At 40.5% G+C, this 22,419-nt stretch overlaps 1 protein-coding gene across 1 annotated transcript in view; it reads right to left on the bottom strand.

Moving 5' to 3' along the window:
- The window catches only part of FBLN5 (fibulin 5), a gene marked incomplete at both ends in the record, with an annotated part of 46,186 nt that overhangs the window by 3,054 nt on the left and 20,713 nt on the right, over positions 1-22,419 (bottom strand). The window contains 5 exons of the mRNA XM_080345722.1: positions 1,979-2,105; positions 2,655-2,777; positions 5,568-5,687; positions 6,624-6,740; positions 9,985-10,107. Of these exons, the coding sequence (XP_080201848.1) occupies positions 1,979-2,105; positions 2,655-2,777; positions 5,568-5,687; positions 6,624-6,740; positions 9,985-10,107 (610 nt within the window). The remainder of the gene's footprint in view (positions 1-1,978; positions 2,106-2,654; positions 2,778-5,567; positions 5,688-6,623; positions 6,741-9,984; positions 10,108-22,419) is intronic.

The raw sequence follows: 22,419 nt of genomic DNA, 5'->3' as shown, positions 1-22,419 counted from the left end.
ACTGCATAGTCATTGAGGCTTCCCATGCAGTTCTTTTCTACCCACCCTTTTCTCTACTGTGCTCAGATATTGTTGCAGACTTTGTCCATCTCATAGTTTATCCTTTTTCCAGGTTGTTTACAAATATGTTAGACAAAGTAGGTCCAGCTCAGACCTCTGCAGAACTTCACTGTGAAAGTCATCAATTTAATACTATACGCTATTTATTTTTTGTTTACAAATATATAAAGGGTGAGTGTCAGGAGGATGGAGCCAGGTTCTTCTTGGTGACAACCAACAGTATGACAAGGGGTGATGGGTTCAAACTAGAAGACAAGAGGTTCCACTTAAATTTGAGAAGAAACGTCTTCTCAGTGAGGGTGACAGAGCACTGGAACAGGCTGCCCAGGGGGTTTGTGGAGTCTCCTACTCTGGAGACATTCAAAACCTGCCTGGACACATTCCTGTGTAGCCTCATCTAGGTGTTCCTGCTCCAGCAGGGGGATTGGACTAGATGATCTTTTGAGGTCCCTTCCAATACCTAACATTCTTTGATTCTGTGCCAGGGACTTCTCTCTTCCCTATGGCTGCTTCATTTCCATAATAACCCTATGTAGGGTTATTTTCAGCAACCTTTGGAAACCCAAACAGACTGCATCAGCCCATGTGCCCATGTCACATGCTACTGATTTCTTCAGAGAACTCTACTTTTGTTGAGGGGCAGGATGTCCCATTATAAAAGCCATGTTGGGAAAATTACTGGAAAAGTGTTGGGTCTTTTTGCCTTATTTTTCTATAATCTCCACTAGTGACACCGATTTCAGACAGTTCATCTGGCATGTTCCCCCATAAAAAGGCTCCTGGCATTGCAAACACCCAATTCCTTCCACAGAAAACACAGATGCAGGGAATCCACTTGGCTTTTATACTGACCATTTCTAGACATATGCCACAAATTAAATGCAGTCACATCTAGATGAGAGCCAAAGCCACCAAAAACAAAGCTTAAACATCAAAAGTTCCAGTGCAAGCTGATCTGCAAGGACTCTGTAGTTGGGCTCTGGGGAATTTAGATATAGAGGTTTCAGATATTTCAACTTCCAGTTTATGACTCTACCACCTCTGAAGGTAGATAAGCCCAGAACTGGAAGAACAGAGTGTGTCCATTCCTCAGCTGCCCTAGTTCAGAAAGCAATTCAAAGACATGAATAAATTATAATGGAAAGAAGCTGATTCTTCATCTGTTGCCTTTCTATAAAATAGTTTAGGCTACCAAGTAACCCCAAGTAAATGGATTTAGTGCAAACACTATAGATTCAATATTATGGGCTGCAATATATAAAGAATTGTCTGGAGCTGAAATATTATTTTGAGCTTCAGGCAAGTATCTACAAAAATGTAAAAGAAACAGGCAATTTTTAGAAATTTGGAATTTATTTTTTTGCTTGCTCAAATGATTCCCAATTTAGACAGTAACAGTGCTAACAGCCCCATCCAGATATACCCATTTTCTGGATAAGGCAAATCAGTCTGTGGACTTTTTATCACTTTTAACCTTTAAACAGTAGGAAACTACTTGTATCCTGCTATAGCTACCGTCTCATGTTTTAGAGTACTTCCCAGACATCAGGGAGTTAACATTTACAGGAAATACTCATGCTAACAAACAGGCTTAATTTGAGCGTATATGAAGTCAGTAATGTAAGTAAATATCTTTTATTACATTACAAACCTTGCTGTTTTCTCTACCCACTGATAAGTGTTTTTCCAGTCTAACTTCTCACACATCTGACTATCATATCATATCCCACCTGGTGACCTGGTAAGGAATTGCAATTTATTATTTTTATAAAGCTTACCAATGGTAAATGCAGCAACAGCATGTATGTATAGCTCTCTAGACAAATTTCATGGCTGTGTTGTAAAAATGCAGCTTATTTGGTTTACTCTAGATATGCTTCACATGGATAGCTTTTGTGGCTCTGGGTGTGTTACTCACTTCTCGTTAATCTGAATATAAGGATCCTCACATCTTACTGGGTCTAAACATTTATATTCTCCTGGGATATTGAAACACGTTTGCTGCGGAGTGCAGGTGAAGTTTCTGGTTTCACATTCATTGATATCTAAAACACAAGAAACAAGAGAAAGGGAAATATGTGCAAGACACCACTCTTACAGAACAGTTTCCATCTAAGGACTTGCCCCCAAATTCATAACACTTTTGCACCATGAGAAGTGACCTTTGAATAACTGGCCTCTCTTTTAAGATCAGTTTTTACTCCATCCATTTCTGCTTATTGGAGTGTTCCTATATGGTAAGTGCTGCAAAAACTGGGAAATAAATTGGCTGCTCAAACTCTCTGACCTTAGAGAAGGGGAAAACTAAAGAGAGATGTGCAGCAGAGAGGAGAGCATCTGAGGGCTTTTCTGTGTAGCTGCTTCTGTGTAGCTGCTTCTTTGTCAGCAAAGTCTTACTTACACCAACACACCAATTGACCTCATTGGGACTATTCACGTGATGACATTCTTACCAGAGTTACATAATTGGCCCCTATGAGTGTTTCACTGTGCAATGTCAGGACCAAGCATCTCAATTCTTGAAAAGCTCTTTCCAGACACAAGACTTATTTTCCGTGCCCCTGGGGTTTTAATCAGTGCAGGAATGTTCTTACCTTGGCAGCTTCTGCTATCGTCAAGCAAGTTATAGCCCGAAGGACAGATACAGTAGTAAGAACCAGGCCCATTCACACATTCGTGCTGGCAGAGGAACTCTGAGAAGCTGCATTCGTCCATGTCTGCAGTGGTAAAACAAAGTTTAGTGTCTTTGGCTTTACAATCAAAAGAGCAGTCCCACAGGCAGGTGACCATCCAGACAATATGCCTGTCACCCCAGCTGGAGGTTGGCACCCTTCAGCTCCCCAGAGATCTTCAGCAACCTGGCAAAATGCTATACAAGTTCTTGGTTAAACAGTTTTCTCCCAGGGAAACCAAAGTTTCTGCTGAATACAATGCGGCTTTTATTTATATGTATTTGTTTTTGAATACCTGTCACCAGTTGGACATGTTTTCAGTTGTGTTTTACGTCACAGATAGAGCAACTCCAGCAACAAAGCTGCAACTGTAATTTGAAAGGAGAGACTTGGCGGTGGGGTTTCTTTTTTTTTCTTTTTTTCTGGAGAGCAAACTTCCCTTTCCCAGGGCCACATGGGTCCCAGCAGAACTCCTGCAGCCAGCTCTGGCTGTTTTATGTTTCTTAACCTCTAGCCAGTTACTTCCAAGGCATTCCAGCAAGACTACAGAGCTCATCCCAGCTTGGGTCAGACCTACTGGAAGGCCCAGCCATGTCACAGATACCCAGGAAGCTGAGCAGTCTGTCCAGTCTCTGATGGAAAGCAGAAATTGTGCTCTTTTATCCTTGCACTTATGAACTGACCAGTCATATTCTGCAGAACTGTGCTTGAGTGAGAAAGATGAACTTCAGAGCTGCATATGGGGGCATGGCTGACTGCGGGGAAAACACATGCAAAGGCACTAGACTGAGGGAGGCTGCAGTTAATCATTTCCTTATTTCCCTGTCCAGGGGAAGAAAAAAACAAGGGCCAGAGCCCCAGCCAGGAACTCCCAAGTTCTTATTCCCAGCTCTGACATGTTGTCTCTCCCAGGCAAGTCACTTTTACTCTTCAGACTGAATTTCTCTTTCTTCTAAACTGGGCTCAGTCCATTTATCCACTTTTAGTGTTTTATGCAGATGAATTGAAAAGTATTTGAAGTCCAAATATTTTTAAATGGGTTTATTGCTGCAACCACATTAGCAAAATGGTGATGAAAGGAACTCCACACCTACATAATCCTGTTATTGTCCAACTTTTCCCAGAGAGTTCACTGAAAAAAACACCTTCCTGACAAAACATGGACCAAGGGCTGACTCCATAAAGGGACAAAGTTATCACCCATCACCTTGAGGTGTCCTAGCCCAGGCTTCCAGCACAACAGATTCATATAACCTGTGCTCAGCTGCTGCCAAGTGCTGGAGGGACTTAAAGCCCTGAGGGTCCTACATGTTTGCTGCTGAGCCCACACAGGACAGACACACCTTTGCTGTTCCTAAACCCTTCTGGCATGCTGCTGACTACCTGCAGAGGACTAGGTGTTTGGCATTTCAGAGAACATCTAATGCACATGCAGGGCCTCTGTGATTAGAAAATAACACCAATGTTGGGAAAGTCTGGTTGAAATCTCTGACTCCTTGAACTGGGGCAGGGATTTATCCCATCTTTTAGGTAAGACATCATCTGCTAGGCCATGGACTGTTGAAGCACATCTGGATCCTGGGTGTCTCACAGGCATGTCTCCTACTAAGGCATTCCCTTTGCAAACCACAGTGATGTTTAGTTGGGAAGTGAAAGCTCATCCAGATAAATTTGGCCTGTTTCGACAAGTATTTTCTCACACAGACTTGTAAAGAAAAGGTTTTCTGCTCTAAATATGAATGGTGGAAGGTCCATTTTGCTGGTTTAACTCTGAGACATGAATGAGGCTCAAGTACTACCTTTTCTGTCACCATTTTGTACTGGCAAAGTTTATGTGGCATTGCATTGAGCTTAACTGGTTGAGGCCCCCAACGAGCTCAGGAGCATATGAAAGGTGCAGGAGTCTAACTTAAAAGCAGAAAATCCATTAGAAAGCAGAAAACTTACATTAGGTGTTGCAGCTCTAAATGTTAAATGCATGAGACTCTTTGGATATATGTCTGTGTTCTTTTCCCTATAATAAGGTTTGTAGGGAAGAGCAGCTTTGGAAACACTATACACATACTGCGTATCACATGTCTTTTCTCTCAGAAACAGCATGTTAGATCTGTTTACTGTAAAGTAAAAGACAAGTATTTTCCAGTGTGTTTTTCTTTCCAAGAAATATTCACTGGATTCTCTAATTTTACCAGGCTCTGGGAACGTTAAGCACAGAAATAAATTTTGCCTTCAATTAAAATAAAGCAATAAAATAAAAACAAAAACAGGAGAGGAAAAATTACAGTGACATAAGCACAGTTTCTTCTGCTATCTGCTGAACAGATTAGCAATAGCTGTACTAAGAAACCATATACAGTTTCTGAAGTGTAGCCAAAGCTCTACAGGGGAAAGTGGGGAAGGTTTCAGGCAGAAGCATTCAATTGTAAGAGCAAGAGGAATACATGCATTCAACAGACAACTGGAAAAGTGCTTTATATAAAGTATTTCTTCAATCATGGAAGAATGTTCTAGGACAGTCCCTGCTTTACTTGCTCTGATAAACCTTCCTGTTCAGCATTTAGGAGGTGTTTTCTTATTTTTTTCTGTTATCTTGGTGCTTTTTAATATATAGCTTCTCTCTTTAAACCCATGTGCAGCCCTCCTCCACTGTGCTTTTCTGTGTATTTGCTGTGTGCTTTAACTGGAAAGAAGATGATATGAGTTGCAGCTCTCCTGCTGCTAACCATGGACCAAGGCAAAAATCTTTTAAAAAAGCATGTACAAAACAATACATTGGAAAAAGAAAACTTAATAGCATTGCATAAACCAAAACAATAAATAACTAAAGACAGTTACCACTGCAGTTAACTCCATCAGCTTCCAGTTCGTAGCCAGGTTCACAGCGGCAGAGAAAAGAGCCGTAGGTATTGACACAGGTCTGAGTGCAAGGGTTTTCACTTGTACATTCATTCACATCTACAGGAAACCAACACCCAATACATCAGTTATTTCACCCCAAACTCTATTTTGAATTCATTACTGTAAAGTATTTCAAAGAGATTAGCTGTGCAGTCAAAATGATTTGTTCTGAAAAAGGTATAACCAAGTCAGTATTATTTATTGGGATTCAAGCTGATGCCTGGAAATAGCATGTTGGAAACACAACAGTGCGTGGAAATGAAGCATTTTGGGAATGTTTTCAATCGCAAAAATAACATGGAAGATGGGATGAAATATTTATTACAAATGCTTCTGTCTTTATCCTGCAATTTTAAAACCTTTGAACTGATTTTGTCATAACAGACCTGAGACAAAATGCAGCAGGATGTACCTGGGGAAGATGATGCAATGATTAATTGTCCTTATGGAAACTTAGGGCTATGAAAAAAAAGTTGTTTTTTTTTTTCCTTTTAGGCAATCAGCAGCTTCTGGAAACACCTCGCACAATTAGCACAGAGCATTTCTTGGAGGAAAACCCAGGGAGAGGTTTTATGAAGAGGTTGTGTTGACTTTGATTCAGGTAGCACATCACAGCAAAAGGTCTTCAGGACTTGAGTCTGGAGCTTGGGAGACAGATCTAATTTGCTGACCTGACAGAGTTTTTCTGTCTCAGGTGGGTCACACAGGCTCGGATTTTAAAAGTAACTTCAGAACCTAAACTCTCTGTAACATAAATGAATTGTGTAACTCTATATTTTAGAGGGCTTGGGCTTCTGTGCGTATTTCTCCTGATACACTGGTCATGTTGCACATGTACACCTCCAAGGTACTGGGAAGCTACAAAAATACCTCATGACAAACCTACGAACATTTTCAAAAGCGATGTTGGGAAAGATACTTGTATTCTAAAAACAAAGCAAGTTTTAGGGCTTGGGGCCAAAAACTTTGGTCATGGTTTAACATACACGGTACCTTGGCATGATCTTCCGTCATCATTAAGGGTAAAGCCTGGGTTGCATGTGCAGGAGTAGGAACCGGGCACATTGGCACACAGCTGCTGGCAGTAGCCGTAGCGACATTCGTCTATATCTGCAGATGGGAAAGATGGAAGGTAAAGTGGTTTGTATTTTCACATGCGGATACAAAGCAGCAAACACATTGGGTCAACAGTAGCAATAACAGCATACTGGTTACAGCCAAACTTTCAGGTGTTCAGACCCAGAGTAATTGTTAAAATACATCTCTACCCAAAATAACGCCATAATGTGTTTTTATCCACAGCTGACATCTATCAGTATGTCCTATGAACTGATTGTCATTGTTGTGAACTTAATGCAATGTCATCAGGAAACCCAGAGTCAGTCCCTTGAGCAATTACTTCGAAGGACACCTGATAGCTGGCACAGCCCGTCAACACAAGCACAGCCAACATTTTTTTGTCACAATCAAGATAGAAACCTTTTTTACCTCCACATACACCAAAGCTACTCACTGGAAAAGCAAGAAGTATTTTTTACTAAATACTTTTTTTTTTTTTTTTAAGAGAGGATATTATTTAAATATTTTTTTTCCAATAGGCACATTAGCATTTCATATGACCTTTTAATAAGTTATAGACTGTAAAATGTAAACAGTATATTTACTGCCAAAATAGCAGTTTGGGCCGAAATGCAGCTTTAGAAATACATGGAACTGACTGTTATAAGCACAAGAAAACCCTGTAAGGTACATATGCTGGTAAGTGCTAGAAGAATTTTGCTTCTTGACTAAGAACTGGAATGAAACACCAGGAGTAGTTGTCCTTTCCAAGGCTTAACATTTCCTTTGGTATTAACTGGCTTTTGATTTATGGAGATTATTTTAAAATGGCTACTCTCAAAGCTTTGAAGTTAAGATTGTGCAGTAGAAAACCAAGTGTGTTATCTCCAGTTGGTTTGCCAGAAGGAGCAAAGCAGGAAGGCAAAGGTTTTCGTGAAATTACACCCACTGTAGGTGCCAACACACGTGAAAATCAAAATAACAGTATCCTCCCTACGGTTCACACGTATACATATATATCTGCATGAATTCCAGCAGTTCATTATTTGTTAGCTAAATTGGCTGCTTCCTGGTTTAGTGATAAATATAAATAATGTGCTGGAGAGCTAAGTTCTTGAACAACTTGAACATTTACATGATGTGGTAATATCACAAAAACAACAATCTTGTGAATCTGTTGTATAAGTAGCTACATCCTGCAATTCAACTTTATGTTGTTGGCCTCATTGAGGTAGTTTTGCCATAGAAAGTCTCAGGAAACCATTCTGAAAATTTCAAGTGTCTTGGAAATACTGTCTGTATAAAATAGCAAGGACACTGACACTTTACCCTTACTAGCTTTTATAATATTTCCCACTGCATTCTAAATAGTAAGACAACCCAAAGGCCAGGGTCAGCTAAGGTATGTACACCAGTAGTAGGCTTGGCCTAAATCCTGGAAAAAGTGACATAGGTTTTAAGTAAATTAATAACTCATTTAACTGACACAATGCATTACTTTAAACACATGCTTTGGCTTTTGCATGACTTTTGTCTCAAGAGCAAAACATTTTGAGGATAAGGACTTTTACAGGGTTTCTTCTTGTGAGTGGGTCCTGTGGATACTGCTGTACCTGCTCCTATATAAAATTTACTGGGATAATTGCAATAAATATATAAAATAGGTAATTACAATAAAGGTGTAGCTTTTTGTAACTGTGGTTTACTAACAGTGCACCATAAAAGCCTGTCTCTAAAACCCAATCCAGACCTCTGATTACATTAAATAGTTTTTTACTGCCAACAAAAAAATAACTTCTCTAAGGCCAGCAAAAAGTATGGAAAACTGGGGCTTTTTTGACAGTTAGGGAAAAATATAGTGACTCTAAATGCAATTTGCTCTTAGCTCTTTGCATTGCCTTGTAATAATTCATCCCACGATTACTTAAAGTGGGCAAAACTGGGATGTTATTGCCTATTTTAAATGGCATAAACAGATGCTTGAATCAGTTCAGCAGGGCAGCCACTTCAGTTCTCTGGTACATCCATCAAGCAGTAAATCACTCTAGATCCATGTCCAGATCCTGAGTGCTGCACACAACCCTTAAGTTTGGGCTGTAACTGAGGGAAGTAAATGGGTAACACAACAGGCGATGTAGAGCAGAATCCTCCTCCCTGCCCTCCCTATCCCCACCCCATCGTATACACCTGTACAGCCCCCAGCACAAGCTTTTTTTCTCCAAGAGAAGAGGGATTATCAGAGATTAAGGAGTGGGGCAGGGGTGGAGACTTCATATCCCAGGGGAACTGCTAGATGGTGACCCCCAAAGCAGCTATGTCTGTGCAGACCCCTCTTGGAGGAGGCTCAGGGCTGCCTGGCCAGGGGAGCTGCACAGCAGCTGCGTGCAGTAGTCAGGAAAGCAGCTGTGAGTCAGTCCTTCACTGGAACTGGTACTTGGGAGGAGAGACTTGGAAAAGAACTGGAGAGGCTCCAGGGATGAATGGGCAGGGAAAGCCCGTTTTCCTTCCAGCTGAGGTGTTGTGACAGGACGGTCCAGCTCCACGGAGCTGGCAGGCAAACGGCTTGTGCCGAGGGGAAAAAAATAATAATGAGCACACTTAAAATAAAAAAAAAAAAAAGTTGTATCCTATCTCCTAGGTCCTATCCGTGTACCTAAAATTAACATCTACCTCATCATCCCATGGGCATGTCAAGTGAGATGTCAAGTGAGGGGAATGGGCTGGAGGAGAGGGGAGCTGGAAGGTTTTCCCCTGCTGTTTGTTGAGAAGTGTTTTTTTCAGCATGGCTGAGCTAAAAGGAAAATAATAAAATCAAAATAAAGCTGCTTGGAAGCTACTGAAATGGCACCCAGTTCAGAGGTAATTTTTCTCTCATCTCCAAGCAAAAGGGTTGGTTGAATCTGTGGATTTACCGGCCTGTTTCTTGATATCAAATACTGATCCCTTTGAGTCTGCAGTGTCACAGCATGGAAAAGACAGGTCTGTTTGGGAACAGATCTTTTTGTATACATGCTTTTGATTGATCTTATATGAAAGGGAATCCTTCAGACTGGGAATATGAAAAGCCCACGTGTTACATGGATAAATCATCATATGGCATTTACATCTGCATTTTCGTTCCACGATGGAGTCTGTCTGCCAATTGTACTGTTGGCGCTCACAAAGGTGAAAGACAGTTTCCACGTAGCCGACGGTTTAACCATGTACTTGACAAAGATGTTCAGTGACATTATTTCAGCTATTCACAGGTGCACATACACAGATGCTCAAATACCATATTGTGGGAGGTTTTTACCTAAACACTGGCCTTCTAAGAGCCAGTAGCCTTCAGTGCAGGAACAGGTATAGCCCCCTTCGGTATTTATGCAGATCTGGGTGGGGTTACACTGGTGAGAATCTGAAGCACACTCATCCACATCTGCAACACAGAAATACAGCAAGAAAATATCAGAAATGGCAACAACAAAAGACTGTTCACACTGTAGAGGGATTTGCACTCACAATGTGTACAGAGCTCCATGCGAGAAGCAACAGTGTGGTGGAGTAGAGAGAATGACCATAGCCTGAAGTAAAATTCATAATGAAATTGTCTGAGGGCAGTGAGAACTGAGGGTGCTCATCACCCCACTCCCTTTTGCAGATGACCCAGTGTTTCTCAGAGATCCTCAAGAAAGGGATCACATTACCTTGAGGTTTTTATTGCTTGCACGTTTGCTTTGTCACTGAACTGGGATTTCCATGCTATAGGGCAACATTCAGCCCTGGGGACAGGCTGCTGAAAGAGCTGTATAACCCCGCCGCAGAGTAAGAGATGAACGGGAGTTTGAGACATGTACAAACATAACTCAGACATATAAAAAAAATTACTTCCTACCCCCACCAATGCAGATCATCTCACTGTAATTTTTCTGACAGAGGGTTCAACCAAAATCAACCTTTACCTGACCAAAAAAATGTATACTTCCCTGGAATCAATTTCCTGGCAATAAAAGTCTCTCTTTTCTTTTTTTTAAACCATCCTTATTGTTTTTAATGTATTTGATTTTTTTATTACAATCCCTTAGGGTGTTTTTGTTGTGGGATTTTATTTTTTTTTTTTGCAAAGGAGGTGAATAGCATTCCTACATTTATATAAGCCAGGACGCTGGAACGTAACTGATTAAAAATGCCTTTCAGAGTCAGAAGTTCAATTTGAATCCCTCCTTGCCCAATCTCTTCCTCGATGTTTCAGGCGTCGGGTTTGCCTCTAGATGTCAGAAACTAAAATATCGGAAGATAAATGGTGTCATTTTTTTTCAGCCAACTCAGATTTCTATGTTTTATTTACTGATACCTAATGTAGTTTTTATTCCAGCATACTGCGTACTGGCCTTCACTGAAGTACTAGGTCATTCAAGCAACACTGCTCCTTTGAGCCCCCCTGATTCTTATTAACCCAGGCTTTGTTGGGTCATGACTGAAAGTATCTCACAAACGCAGCAAGCTGGAGCAGGCAGCAGAGGGCAGGAATTATGTCTCCATGTCTGGCCCTGAGGCACCTGGCACAGCCAGTCAGCTGTAAAATGCCAGCAATCGTGGAATAACTGTTCCAATCTAGCACAGCAGCATATCTAACATGTTTGGATATATAAATAAATACATACAGATCGTATATATGGAGAGAGTCTAGAGTTCTTATCTTGCCAACATCTGTACCAGGGCAATTTATGGTGAGTCAAAGCTGGTAAGATAACAAGAGTGGCACAATTAGAGGTAATTAATTAACTCTGTCAGAAATCAGTTCCCACATATTTATTGGCCAGAGGAAAGATTGGCAAAATTGTGGAGGAAGTGGGAAAGGAGTAAGATAACAAGTCTAGACTATATAGGTACATAAATATGTTGTTCAGTTCATGCTTCTGTGATTGGGCTAAAAATTCTGGATCCTTCCTTCATACAGCATATTGTACATAATCAGTAGTACTTGAACACAGATTTTATCTAACCATAAATTTAATAAGGACGACATTAATGTTTCCTAAATGAAAAAGTTTTCTATTCGTCATGTTTGCTTATTGTTTTAGGAATGGGACCTTGAGATCTGGCCAATTCTGCTGTTTCTAGCCTACCCTGAGCTTAAAAAGGAGATTTTCATTTTCCACGCTCTCTGCTTCTAGTAATATTGCTAGTTGAAGCACAGTGGAGACAAAGTGAGGGTGAGGGTCTTACCACCGCATATAGTAGCAATGCTGTTCGAAGACTATAGATCCTTCACTCTGCTGTGGTGCATCTTTCTTGCAGGGGTACAACATGCATCCTTCACCAAAAGCAACAGGTGGCTACAGGGTTGGTTTTGTTCCCAAGTCATCTTTGTAGGAGTTGCATGAGCAGCAGTACAATCACTTCAGAAAAGTAAGACATCAGTCCTCTTTGCTGTCTACCATGCTGATTTCTTTGCCTACCCTCGGTCTTCACCTTTTGTAGTGGTGTCGAAGACATATTTCCATTTGAAAGCAAAATTTTTTGCAACGGAGGCTACCTGTGGAGTTTCTGCTCTCCCTAGAATCTGGTCAGCCCAAATCCCTGCAGAGCACTTTGGCTCCCCATATTTTATACTGAATAAGACTTCACTGACTTCATTAATGAAGTTTTATGCAACCAACAGGTATAAACAGCTTCACTGGTAGCTTTAAATTGTTTTGCTTAGGCCTGAGTGCACATACTCAGTTCTATATTACATGTCTCTGGCTTTCTCTAAGATTGCTCCTTGCAATATAAACACCTCCATGTACCATTAAACTCTTCACAAGCCCATCCAATGCAATCGAATAAATTATTTTTGGCAAGCAGCCTTCTCAGTTCAAACAGGTAGTATAATCCCAACGTGTCTGCCAGGGGCTTTTACTTTACATGGGCTCACTAAGTGAAAGCTGATATTTGCACACTGAGAAAAATGTTGGTACAACAATTGGCTAACCATTAGGTATCCTCTGGAAGAATATCAGAGCTGAGAGACAGAGGGTGCCTTGCCCAGCCCATTTACACAGTGCAGCATACAGTGAGATTACCCATAATGGATTTACTAGACTTAGGTGCCAGCATAGAAACTATATCAAAACACTCCCAGGGCACTTTTGATTGGGTGGAATATTGCAAGTGGAAACAACCTGACAGCTATTCAATAATGTGTAAATCATTTCTTATTCTGGTTGCACAGCTTATTATTTCCCATTCGAACATAAATCTTAGGTGTGTTCATGCACTGGGAATATATCTTCAAAGCTAATTTGTTAAACCTTTGCCCTTATAAGAGTTCCTGGGCCATACTAGAGTAAAACTTTGATACTAAATGTACATGATAATAAGTTGTCAATAGTTTTGTAGGTTCAAAGCAGATAAGAAGAATTCATAGAATAAAAAATTGTAAAGACCACTAAATACAAGGATAGTGCATGTGGCTAAGAAGTCCCTGAGATGCAGTTCTCTGGAGCCTGGAAGAGTGCTTTTGACAAAGCATAACCTGTGTTGCTGTCTTCACCATGGAAAGAAATACTGCAATTAGTTGTTTGATCCCTGAAGTTTAATCAGCTGGAGAGCAGAAGAGTTACTGAAGTGAAGCAAGCTAGCAAGAAGCTCTAGAAACCCCACTGTCCCCCATTCAGAGTGTTACTAGATTGTGATATTTGATGATTTTGGCATCAGTACAATGAAGGCATCAGATGGTGTCACCTGTCACTGATATCCAAGGATGGTTTTCATTACACTAAACCTGCTTTTAATACCTTTCATTGCCAAGATCCTTAGGAAACATTACCTGTGTCCCAAGAGCAAGTCTAGGATTTAAGAGCTGAGAGCTAGCTTTACTGGATATGTCTTCTGTGATTTTGGCTAGATTACTCAGTATGTGGCTACAAGAAGAATTGTCAAGAGGTGAAGTAGGAAGCAAACATAAATTAGATCTGTCCTCCCTGAAAACAGATTAAGGTATGTGGTAGTTACTGGGCAGGACAAGGAACTGGCACAGCAGCAGTGACCCCACTGTAATTCATGTGCTCAGAATTTAGCCTGTGGGAACTTATCCTTGCTCTTCAGCTTCCCATGCCCTGCATCCTATTTGAACAAAATTTTTATCATAGTCCAGTCTCCCTTTACTGTTTAGCATCTAAAGCTATTCAGGGCAGGGCGTATCCTCTTATATACAGAGCCAGTTCACAATTAATCCATTTTTATTTGAAGGCTTCCAATCATAATACAAATCAAACTGTACTATGAAACCCTTTGTGTCCTGCTTGGTGTAAATATCAGTGCTGTGGGATTTTAACTAGGAAATTCAAGACTAAGAATTTAAAGGACTAACCTGTGGCCACTCAACAAGACAGAAGCAAGAACAGGTCACAGATGTTTCTGACTTGTAGTCCTTCATGTAGCCCAATACAACCTGCCCCTATGTGAACACTTAAAGATATGACTTTTCAGAAATTTTATGCAGCTTCTACATTGGCTAATGAGATCAGAAGTAAAAGATTAACAGTCATTCTGAAAGCATTTTGTTCTACTAGAAGACCTCAGGGGCATCAAAGGCTCTTTCAGCTAAACTCATTTCTTCTATACTACTCACAGCATTATTGTCTTACCCTAATGCCCTATTGAACCCCAAAGCTTCCAGTAGCTACTGAAACAGAAAGAGAACCATTGACACACTCAATGGCAAATTGAAAGAGTTATCTGCCTACCACACATTTTCTTACCCTTACAGATGGGACTGGGATAGTTACTGTGAAATTACATATAAAAACAAGAGGGTGCTAAAGAACATTGTAAGACCTAATAATTTTGAACAAGTCCAAATTTTCTCAAGTGACTAGTGACTCTGGGTGGCTCCTTAGAGGTTCCTGATTTTAAGAGAGCAGTTAAAACCACACTAGGGAACCTAGGCAGTGCAGGGTGGATCTCTGTTCAAAACTTCCCTTGTCCAAGAGTGCTCAACCAACACTGGCCCTGGATGTCTCAGCTCTCAATTATGCTGCTCTGTGTTATCAAATTAACAGTCATTTATATTCTCGCATATATCCGCCCAGTTGTTGAGTTCACATTACTGCTCCCACAGCGGGTTCCAAGGGCAGAAGTTCAAGGACAAGTCCAGACTCAAATTAAAATTTGGCCTGAAGTGGGAACAATTCACTTTGTTCCTTCCCAGCTGAATACTGAGAGCAATCACATGTCCCATCCAGACTGCTGCTCCCTGCCTCTGAAGAAATACCACCTAGAATGAATATGGAGCCTCATGGCTCAAAGACATGAATTTTGAAGGTCTTTGGTTTACTGACTGAATGGGAGAATAGGTAGGAGGCATCTCCATATACATTTCTCAGGAAGTCCTTGCTGCAAGAGCCTGAGCCCAAAGACTCCAAAATTAACCACATCTCTCTGTCTCAGTGTGTCTGCCTTAAAAATTTATTGCTGTGGAGGTTTGGTCTTGCAGCCCTGGGGTGTGATGTTCTGTTTACTTGACATTTTGCAGAGGTGAGGTGGCTGGGGCAATGGGGTTTCATTTGGGGATTGAAAGGGTGGAGGAAGTGTTTTTTATATTTCTGGCTGCCTTTGTGGGATGTGATGTGCTGATGCTTTGTTTTTATTGGTACAGATTGTATTTTTAATGGATGGCAGGATGCCTAGTGACAGGATAGAAATCATTTACTATGTCAAAATAAATAAATGAACTAATTGTGTTTAGCATGCAAATTACTGGCTTTGTGGTTTATTATCTGTAAAAACTAGCAGTAATCTTCATGGATTCTTTAGAATTCAGCCAGATCACAGAACAGTGAATGACATTTTTAATTCATTGCCCATAAGTTTAAAAAATGAAATAATTTAAAAGCTATGCATACCAAAAAACAGGGGAGCATATTAATATAGTCAGAAAGAAAGTCTAGATGTCAAACTGCAGCACAACACCACATGTCACCAGGAAGGCTAATTCTTATCGGAAGATGCAGTGATCTTTTATACCAACTCAGGTCCACAAAGAATGCAGGACTGAGGCCACTCTCATTTCTATCAATAATACCATAACAAATCACAGCATAGAAAGAAAAATAATACTCTAATCCATCGAATTAAGACCAGACATATTCGACACTGCTCAAATGAAAGAGGCTGAAACTAGGAGACCAGAAATCTCAAGGGAGAATCCTAAATGTGGAATCATGATGTGAGTGTCTACAGGATCCGGTGGATTTGGTTTTGGTCCAGTGTTTTCCACATTTGGGATAAAATTCAGAGGATTGCAACCTGGTGGAGCTAAAAATTAAGAAGTGCACAAAACTCTTCTATAAATAAAAGTAATTTGCTAGATATTGTGGGCACATTTGAAAGTGCATTTCAAGGCAGACAAACATGAGGTCATATATCAAGAGCAAAAATGTTGGTCATGAAAATAACTCTGGGATTATGAAAGATAATCCCTTGAACATGAACTTTTCTTGACACAGTATTGCTGAAAGGATAAGCATAAACACGAGAACACTGAGTAGACACAGGAAATTGTTCTTACCACTGTATATTGCATTAGTAAATTAATTACTGAAATACATGTCTGGTGTCAACACCTCAAAAAGTGATATTGCAAAGAGATCAGGAAATATCTGAAAACTAATTCCAAGTAATGAAAATTTGTCTCACAGCAAGACAATGCTCTGTTTAATAATCTATTTAAGAAAAGGTTCAAGGTATACTTGCTGTGATCTATAAACACCTCCATGGAAATGAAGTTTTTAGCTGGAGATGGTCACTGAAACTAAAAAAAAGACAACGGGATGAAATTCAGTGTTTACAAGACAAATTCAAAATAAAAATAAGCCACAAACTTTAGTACTATTACCAATTAACCATCATTTAAACATTAAAATACAACAAAGCAGGTGGTAGATGCTTTGTTACTTTTAGGACCTAATACCTGACCAGCGTTTCTTCTTTGAAATATGTTGTAGCAAAAAGCTCTGCACTTGAAACACCAGTTGCTAGGTAAGGTTCTACGGCCTGTGTCACAAGAAAGACAGATTATATGGTCGAAGTGTTGTCTTACAGTCTTCACTGAATTATTTAACATCTTTCAAAAATTAGCAATTTTTATATATATATCCATACCCATTACACATGAGATTTGCTGCTTGCCTTACATCTTTTTTCATTTCCTAGGCCATTGGGACATCTATCTTGGCCAGTGAAAATACTGAAAATGGGGGTGGGAATTTGTGAAGTTCTTCCAAGTGATTTCTCCTTTGCAAAGCTTTAAATGTACACATGTGCAATTTTTCATTTTTTATTTGTACTTCTATCAATAAATTTGATTCTTAATGAGAGATATTGTACCTCTAATGTTTGTAGTAATTACAGAAAAAAATACAGAAAACTTAGAAAATGTTGATAAAATTCTTATGCTACAAGATGTTGAGTCATCAGCCTAAAGATGTTGGGCATGCCAACCATCTTACTTTCAGGACACAAAGAATGACTGCATTTTTATCAAGCATGAAGCAAGATAAAGAGGAAGAATCCAAGTTATTATCATAGACCATCTGTTGAATCAAAGAGCTCAGAGAGGACTAAACTGCAGGTTAGGGAGAGCGAACATGCAGGAAGCAGGGGATTGTTTGGCAAGCCAAGTGACTTTAAGAGGTAGAAAGCCAGGGGAGAAAGCAGACAAGAGAAGAAGGAACAGAGGTGCTCAGGAACTGGAAGGAAGCACCTGTCCACTGGAAGATGAGGTTCAAAAACTGTAAGCAAAGATACTGTTTGCCTTTCTTCTGCTCAGGAAAATAGGACTTTGTGTCTAAGCATAACTTTATACATTAAAGAATACAGAAGGAAACAAAGTCCTTAAGGTCAGCTCATCAGTTCAGAGACAATATCAGAGTCCTTCAAGAAAAGACTTTGTTGAGAAAAAGGTATTTTTAAAAGAAAATATAGTTAAGTAAGTATATTGATGAATTTCATTTATCAGTATGTGGATACATACTACTCGACAGAGTAAATGCATGTGAAAAGCTTACCAAAGCAGCTCCATCCCAAGGAGATATTTGCACCTACCACTGCAGGAACAAGGGAGACTACTGCCTTCTGAAGTCCATCCACTGCTGTTGAAAGTGGTTGGATTCGTGACTACATTTATCCCTCCACAGGCATGGTCCATGCTCAGGTGCCATGACCATTCCACTCCCTCCATGACAGCTCCTGCCCTGCTCCCCCGCAAGGTGATAATGCCCCTAGCAGAGAGCTATCATGGAAGGATGTGGACTTATCTTCTCTGAGCTAGAACCACATTCTTGTAGACTTTGGCTATTAGAAGAGAAACTTTGCTTGGACTCTGTATTCAAGAGGGAAGCCAATGTGGACAGCGGATTTCCAAGACGATATGCTTTTGGCAATGTGTGCTGTTTCACAGATGGACTGTTACATTTTGTTCTATTTGGAACATATTTAGCATGCATGACTTCCTTTCTTAAGTAATGAATTCTGATAATCATGCTACAAATTTCTGTGGGTCACAGTAGTAGCTGTGTCTGTGTTTCCTTCTTTTGATCAACCATTGACAAAAGTGGGAATGTTTTTGCCATCATGATTCTGAGAGCCATTAGCACCACGGGGTTCAGTGCAGTAAGGCTGAAGATTAATTTGACAGTTGGGAGAGCACAGGTCTTGCAGAGTGAAAAACAGTTTTCCATTAAAAGCCTTCTTCTCCCTTCTACTAGGAAGTGAGGGTGATTTTGGGGCCCTACTTCTTTATTTTATTCTATCTGTATTCTAGTCCCACTGTTGTACCAACACAACCCCATGATCTCACCCCACTCTTGAGATACAAAGTTCTTGCAGAGAGGTTCAAGGCTGGGAGCTCATTCCAGAACCTCTGTCTGCTCAAACACTGAAGCTCATTTAGTCATTTATAACCCTCAGGGCTCCTTTTTAAAATAATACAAAGATTGGATGTCTATTTTTTATAGGAATAATTGCAGGCCAGGACTAAACATCCGAGCTCAGTAACATGGGTGTTGGTTCCAAGATTACTTGGAACAGAGCACTTTCCCCAAACTTCTCCTCCACTCCTTATTTGGACACTGAGAAATAATTTCCTCAGTAGTAGATTTTTACTCTGTGAAATCACATGTTTTCTCAAAACTTTTTTTTTCTCAAGATAATTACATTTGATAAGAAAAGGGGAGAAATAACAATGCCACATTCCTAACCTGCAGACTGAAGCCAAATTCAAACTGCTGCTGTGTGGGGTCAGTGTTTTTTTCCAAGGATGACTGACCTTGCTGAGCTTGGACACAATCCAAGATCAACTCCCTAAACACCTGTTTAATTGCATATTTCAGTGTCTGAGGACTGGCTGTTGGTTGCCGAATCCATTTTCTATCTGCATCCCATAGGCATTATGTTATTGGTTGATTGCTAAACAAGGATTAAAGTGTTTTTTCACATAGATGGGTCAGCCTGAAAGGGGAGACTGAGTAGTGTGAAGCATGAATCTGTAGCACTACTCCTTCTGCCTGGTATGAAAATTGCTCAACATGTGTCACAGGTTCTAGATATCCTGCCAGCTATCTGAGCCTTTCCTTAGCTAGCACACTTCTAACGTTACTCAAAGATGATAAACAACAGCTAAACTGTGAAAGGACTTTCCTCTCCAAGCACAGTTCTAGTCCTGCTTTTGTGATTGAGATTTATAGGACAGCCATGCAGATAAGTGCATAGCAAAGGGTCAAAAGTGGCAGCAGCTCTTTCACCTTCAGATCAGAACAGACCTGTGAATGGTTCGTACACTTGCACCATCACAGCTCCTCACTCCTACCAGTTCCCAGGGCTCCCTGTTGGTACAAGATTAGACCTGGTTGTGTGGACTGTTCCTGGTGTCCCATGAGAGCTTTTGCACAAATGCACAGTCTGCATGTTAATTCTGGAATCAGAAATGAGACAAACTACTGATTTCAGTCAAAGGCTTTGCTTAAACATGGAAACTCCATGGCCTGAAGCACAGCCGTACTGTCTGGCTTCATGATTTCCTGTTGTGGGTTATGCACAACTTATAAAATCCATGGTCAGTGCACGTGATTTGGAAATCTCAGTTATTTCCCCACTGTGTTTATGCTGTTCCAAGTAGCTGTGGTACAGCAGAACAAAGGTGACTCAAGTATCCTGCTGGAGGTGGGTAGAGATGTGTCAGTATCCCACTGATGACACTGAACCTGCTGAATTATCATAGGAGGTACCAAGCAGGTGCTGCTCAATGTGATTTCATCTTGATCAGCAGGAAGCTTGTTTTTCAGCTGAATAAATGGAGCGTTACTGTTGTACTACCCATTTCTCAAAATGAGCTATTTTGTGTGGTCATATACTACACAGAGATCTGCTGGTAGGGTGATGAGAGGAGCCAGTGGGCACTTACTGAGAATACTCCCAGCTGCTGAGAGGTTCTAAGCAAGTGACACTATTGCAATGGAAACAAAGATGTGCAATCAGAGCCAGGAAATGCACACTAAGAAATTAAAACGTACTTCTAGCAAAAGGGTCTTAGAGTCCTCCCTTTGCTGCATGAGATGAAACAGTCTCATGCAAAAACCTCTAGAGAAGGCTTATACAATTTCACAGAAGTAGAGCCATTAACAATGAAAAAGTGGATTTTCTATGGCTCAATTGTAGATTTTCTCTGCAATTCTATGGGATATTTTAAAAAGACCCTGTAAGAATAAATGTATTAAAAATATAGGAGTTTAAAGCACTATTTATAAAGCTTTTAAACAGGTCTGTGAAATCCTATTGGCTTCTCCTCCAATGAATTCTTTCAAAGACTTTTCTGTTAGGGTACAGAGCATGAGAGAACTAACAGAAGAGAACTGCTATTCCCACTTTCTCTCCCCTGGGAGCTTTGAGAAATCACTAGCACAAATAGTCCAGCCAGCTGGTTTAGCCAATTGGTGGTCAGTTTACATTTCCTCTAATAAGTGAACTTCTTGACCGTACATTTTAACTGAGTCATTAAGAGCTTCTTTTCCAAGTGTTTTGGCAGGCTGAAGAGGTCTGAGACTGTGAATAGACCACAATAACTAGTAAAGAGAAGAACAGCCCTACTTTTAATACAGCAGAAGAAATTGATCCAAATGGATCCAGAAATTAAAGCCGCAATAAAAACAAAGGGATGCAAATATCCATCTGCAGGATATAACAGAAACTTCTATTGGAAGGGTTGCTTCTTCCATTAAAATGCAGCCACTTCTGACATGTGATATGACAAAAGCTTTAATCATTGCTCAAATGTGTTGCGCAAGCAACTGTGGGAGTGAAGTATTGGACCCCTGAAAATACAGGAGAGATTGTAGGTATGCAATATGTAAATACCCCAAGGCAGAATTCAGTATGGATGCTCTAGTCACTCCAATGGGATATCTTCAGATCTTTAATATATATGAAAAAAGAGGACCACATGCATGTGTGTAAACAAGGGATCTCTATTATAGGGAACTGGAATAGTAACATGAAATTAATCACTAACTAATCACTCACAAAGCTTCAGCAATCATCACCAGTGTCTCATTCAAGAATGGGCTGGATTCAGAGCTGCTTGGCTTGAGCATACGATGAGGCTCTAGCCAGAGGTAGCACATCTGTAGGTTGCTTCATGTCACTCAAACTGTGTGAGTCCAGCACACATACAATGGAGATCGCAGTGCTTTGTCTTCCTCCACCAATCTAAGACCTTATTTGCTGAACCTAGCTAATAAAAAACAGGGAAAAGAGCCTGGCCACACCAATGGCGCTTGCAAAACTTCTGTCTGGACAGCGAGGCAGTCTTAAGTTTGCCTGAGAAGCTCTGTAGACCTGGCCAGCTATACATGATCACTCATATTGCTTGTCTACCCTGGTGCAGCCACAAGTTTTGCAGGTAGTGGGAGTTAGAAGTCCTTCTTGGGAAGGCAGAGCTTCAGATCTCTGCCCATGGCAGCAACTCTTGCCCGCTGCTTTAGGAGCTGTCGTGATTGATTATGAAGAGAGTGTTATGCTTGGAACTAATGGTATTGGGGAGCTTATCTGGGGAGAAAGTTCTTTTCCATGTTTCATCTCAGTTTCAGATCTGTCCATAAGTCAACATGCTTCATAACAATCTCAAAAGGGCCACAAAGCTAAGGTAATTCTTGTATAAATGTTAGGGACTTTTGAGCTCTTTTGTAAGCTAAGTATGGGTAGTGGACAAAAGCCAGTGGAGAAGAAAAATCCTTGAGAATTATTCTCTGCAAATACTGGCTTCCAGTCTCAGACAGCTGTGTCCTCATTACTGTTAACAGTGAAGAGCTATGCATGTTGGGCAACATTCCCCTTTGAGTGTACACATAGCAAGCCATCTATTTATTTATTTCTGTGGTGGTGATCATTGGAAAATGCCTATAATCCCAGCTCAAATAACTGGCTTTAACTCAGATTTGGCATTCACTGTTTTATAATGATTGAGCCATATTTGCTTGCAATGTTCCAAAAATTGCCGCCAGCCAACTGGGTTGCAAACCTTTCTGAATAAATGAAAACTGTGTGGAAATGGGAGGTTTACTTTGTTCCAATTAGTGTGTGATGTGGATGTCTACTGGCAATTCTCTTGCTCTTATTACTCTCAGTTCATGCCTCCCTGGAAAAAGAGGCGTTTCGTCTCAAAGGGCTATCCTCTTTTCTCTCTCTCTTTCCTCCCTTCTCTCTCTCTTTT

Source organism: Nesoenas mayeri (genome assembly GCF_963082525.1).
Source record: "Nesoenas mayeri genome assembly, chromosome: 5".
Classification (NCBI taxonomy): domain Eukaryota; kingdom Metazoa; phylum Chordata; class Aves; order Columbiformes; family Columbidae; genus Nesoenas; species Nesoenas mayeri.
This window is presented reverse-complemented; position numbering and strand designations above follow the sequence as displayed.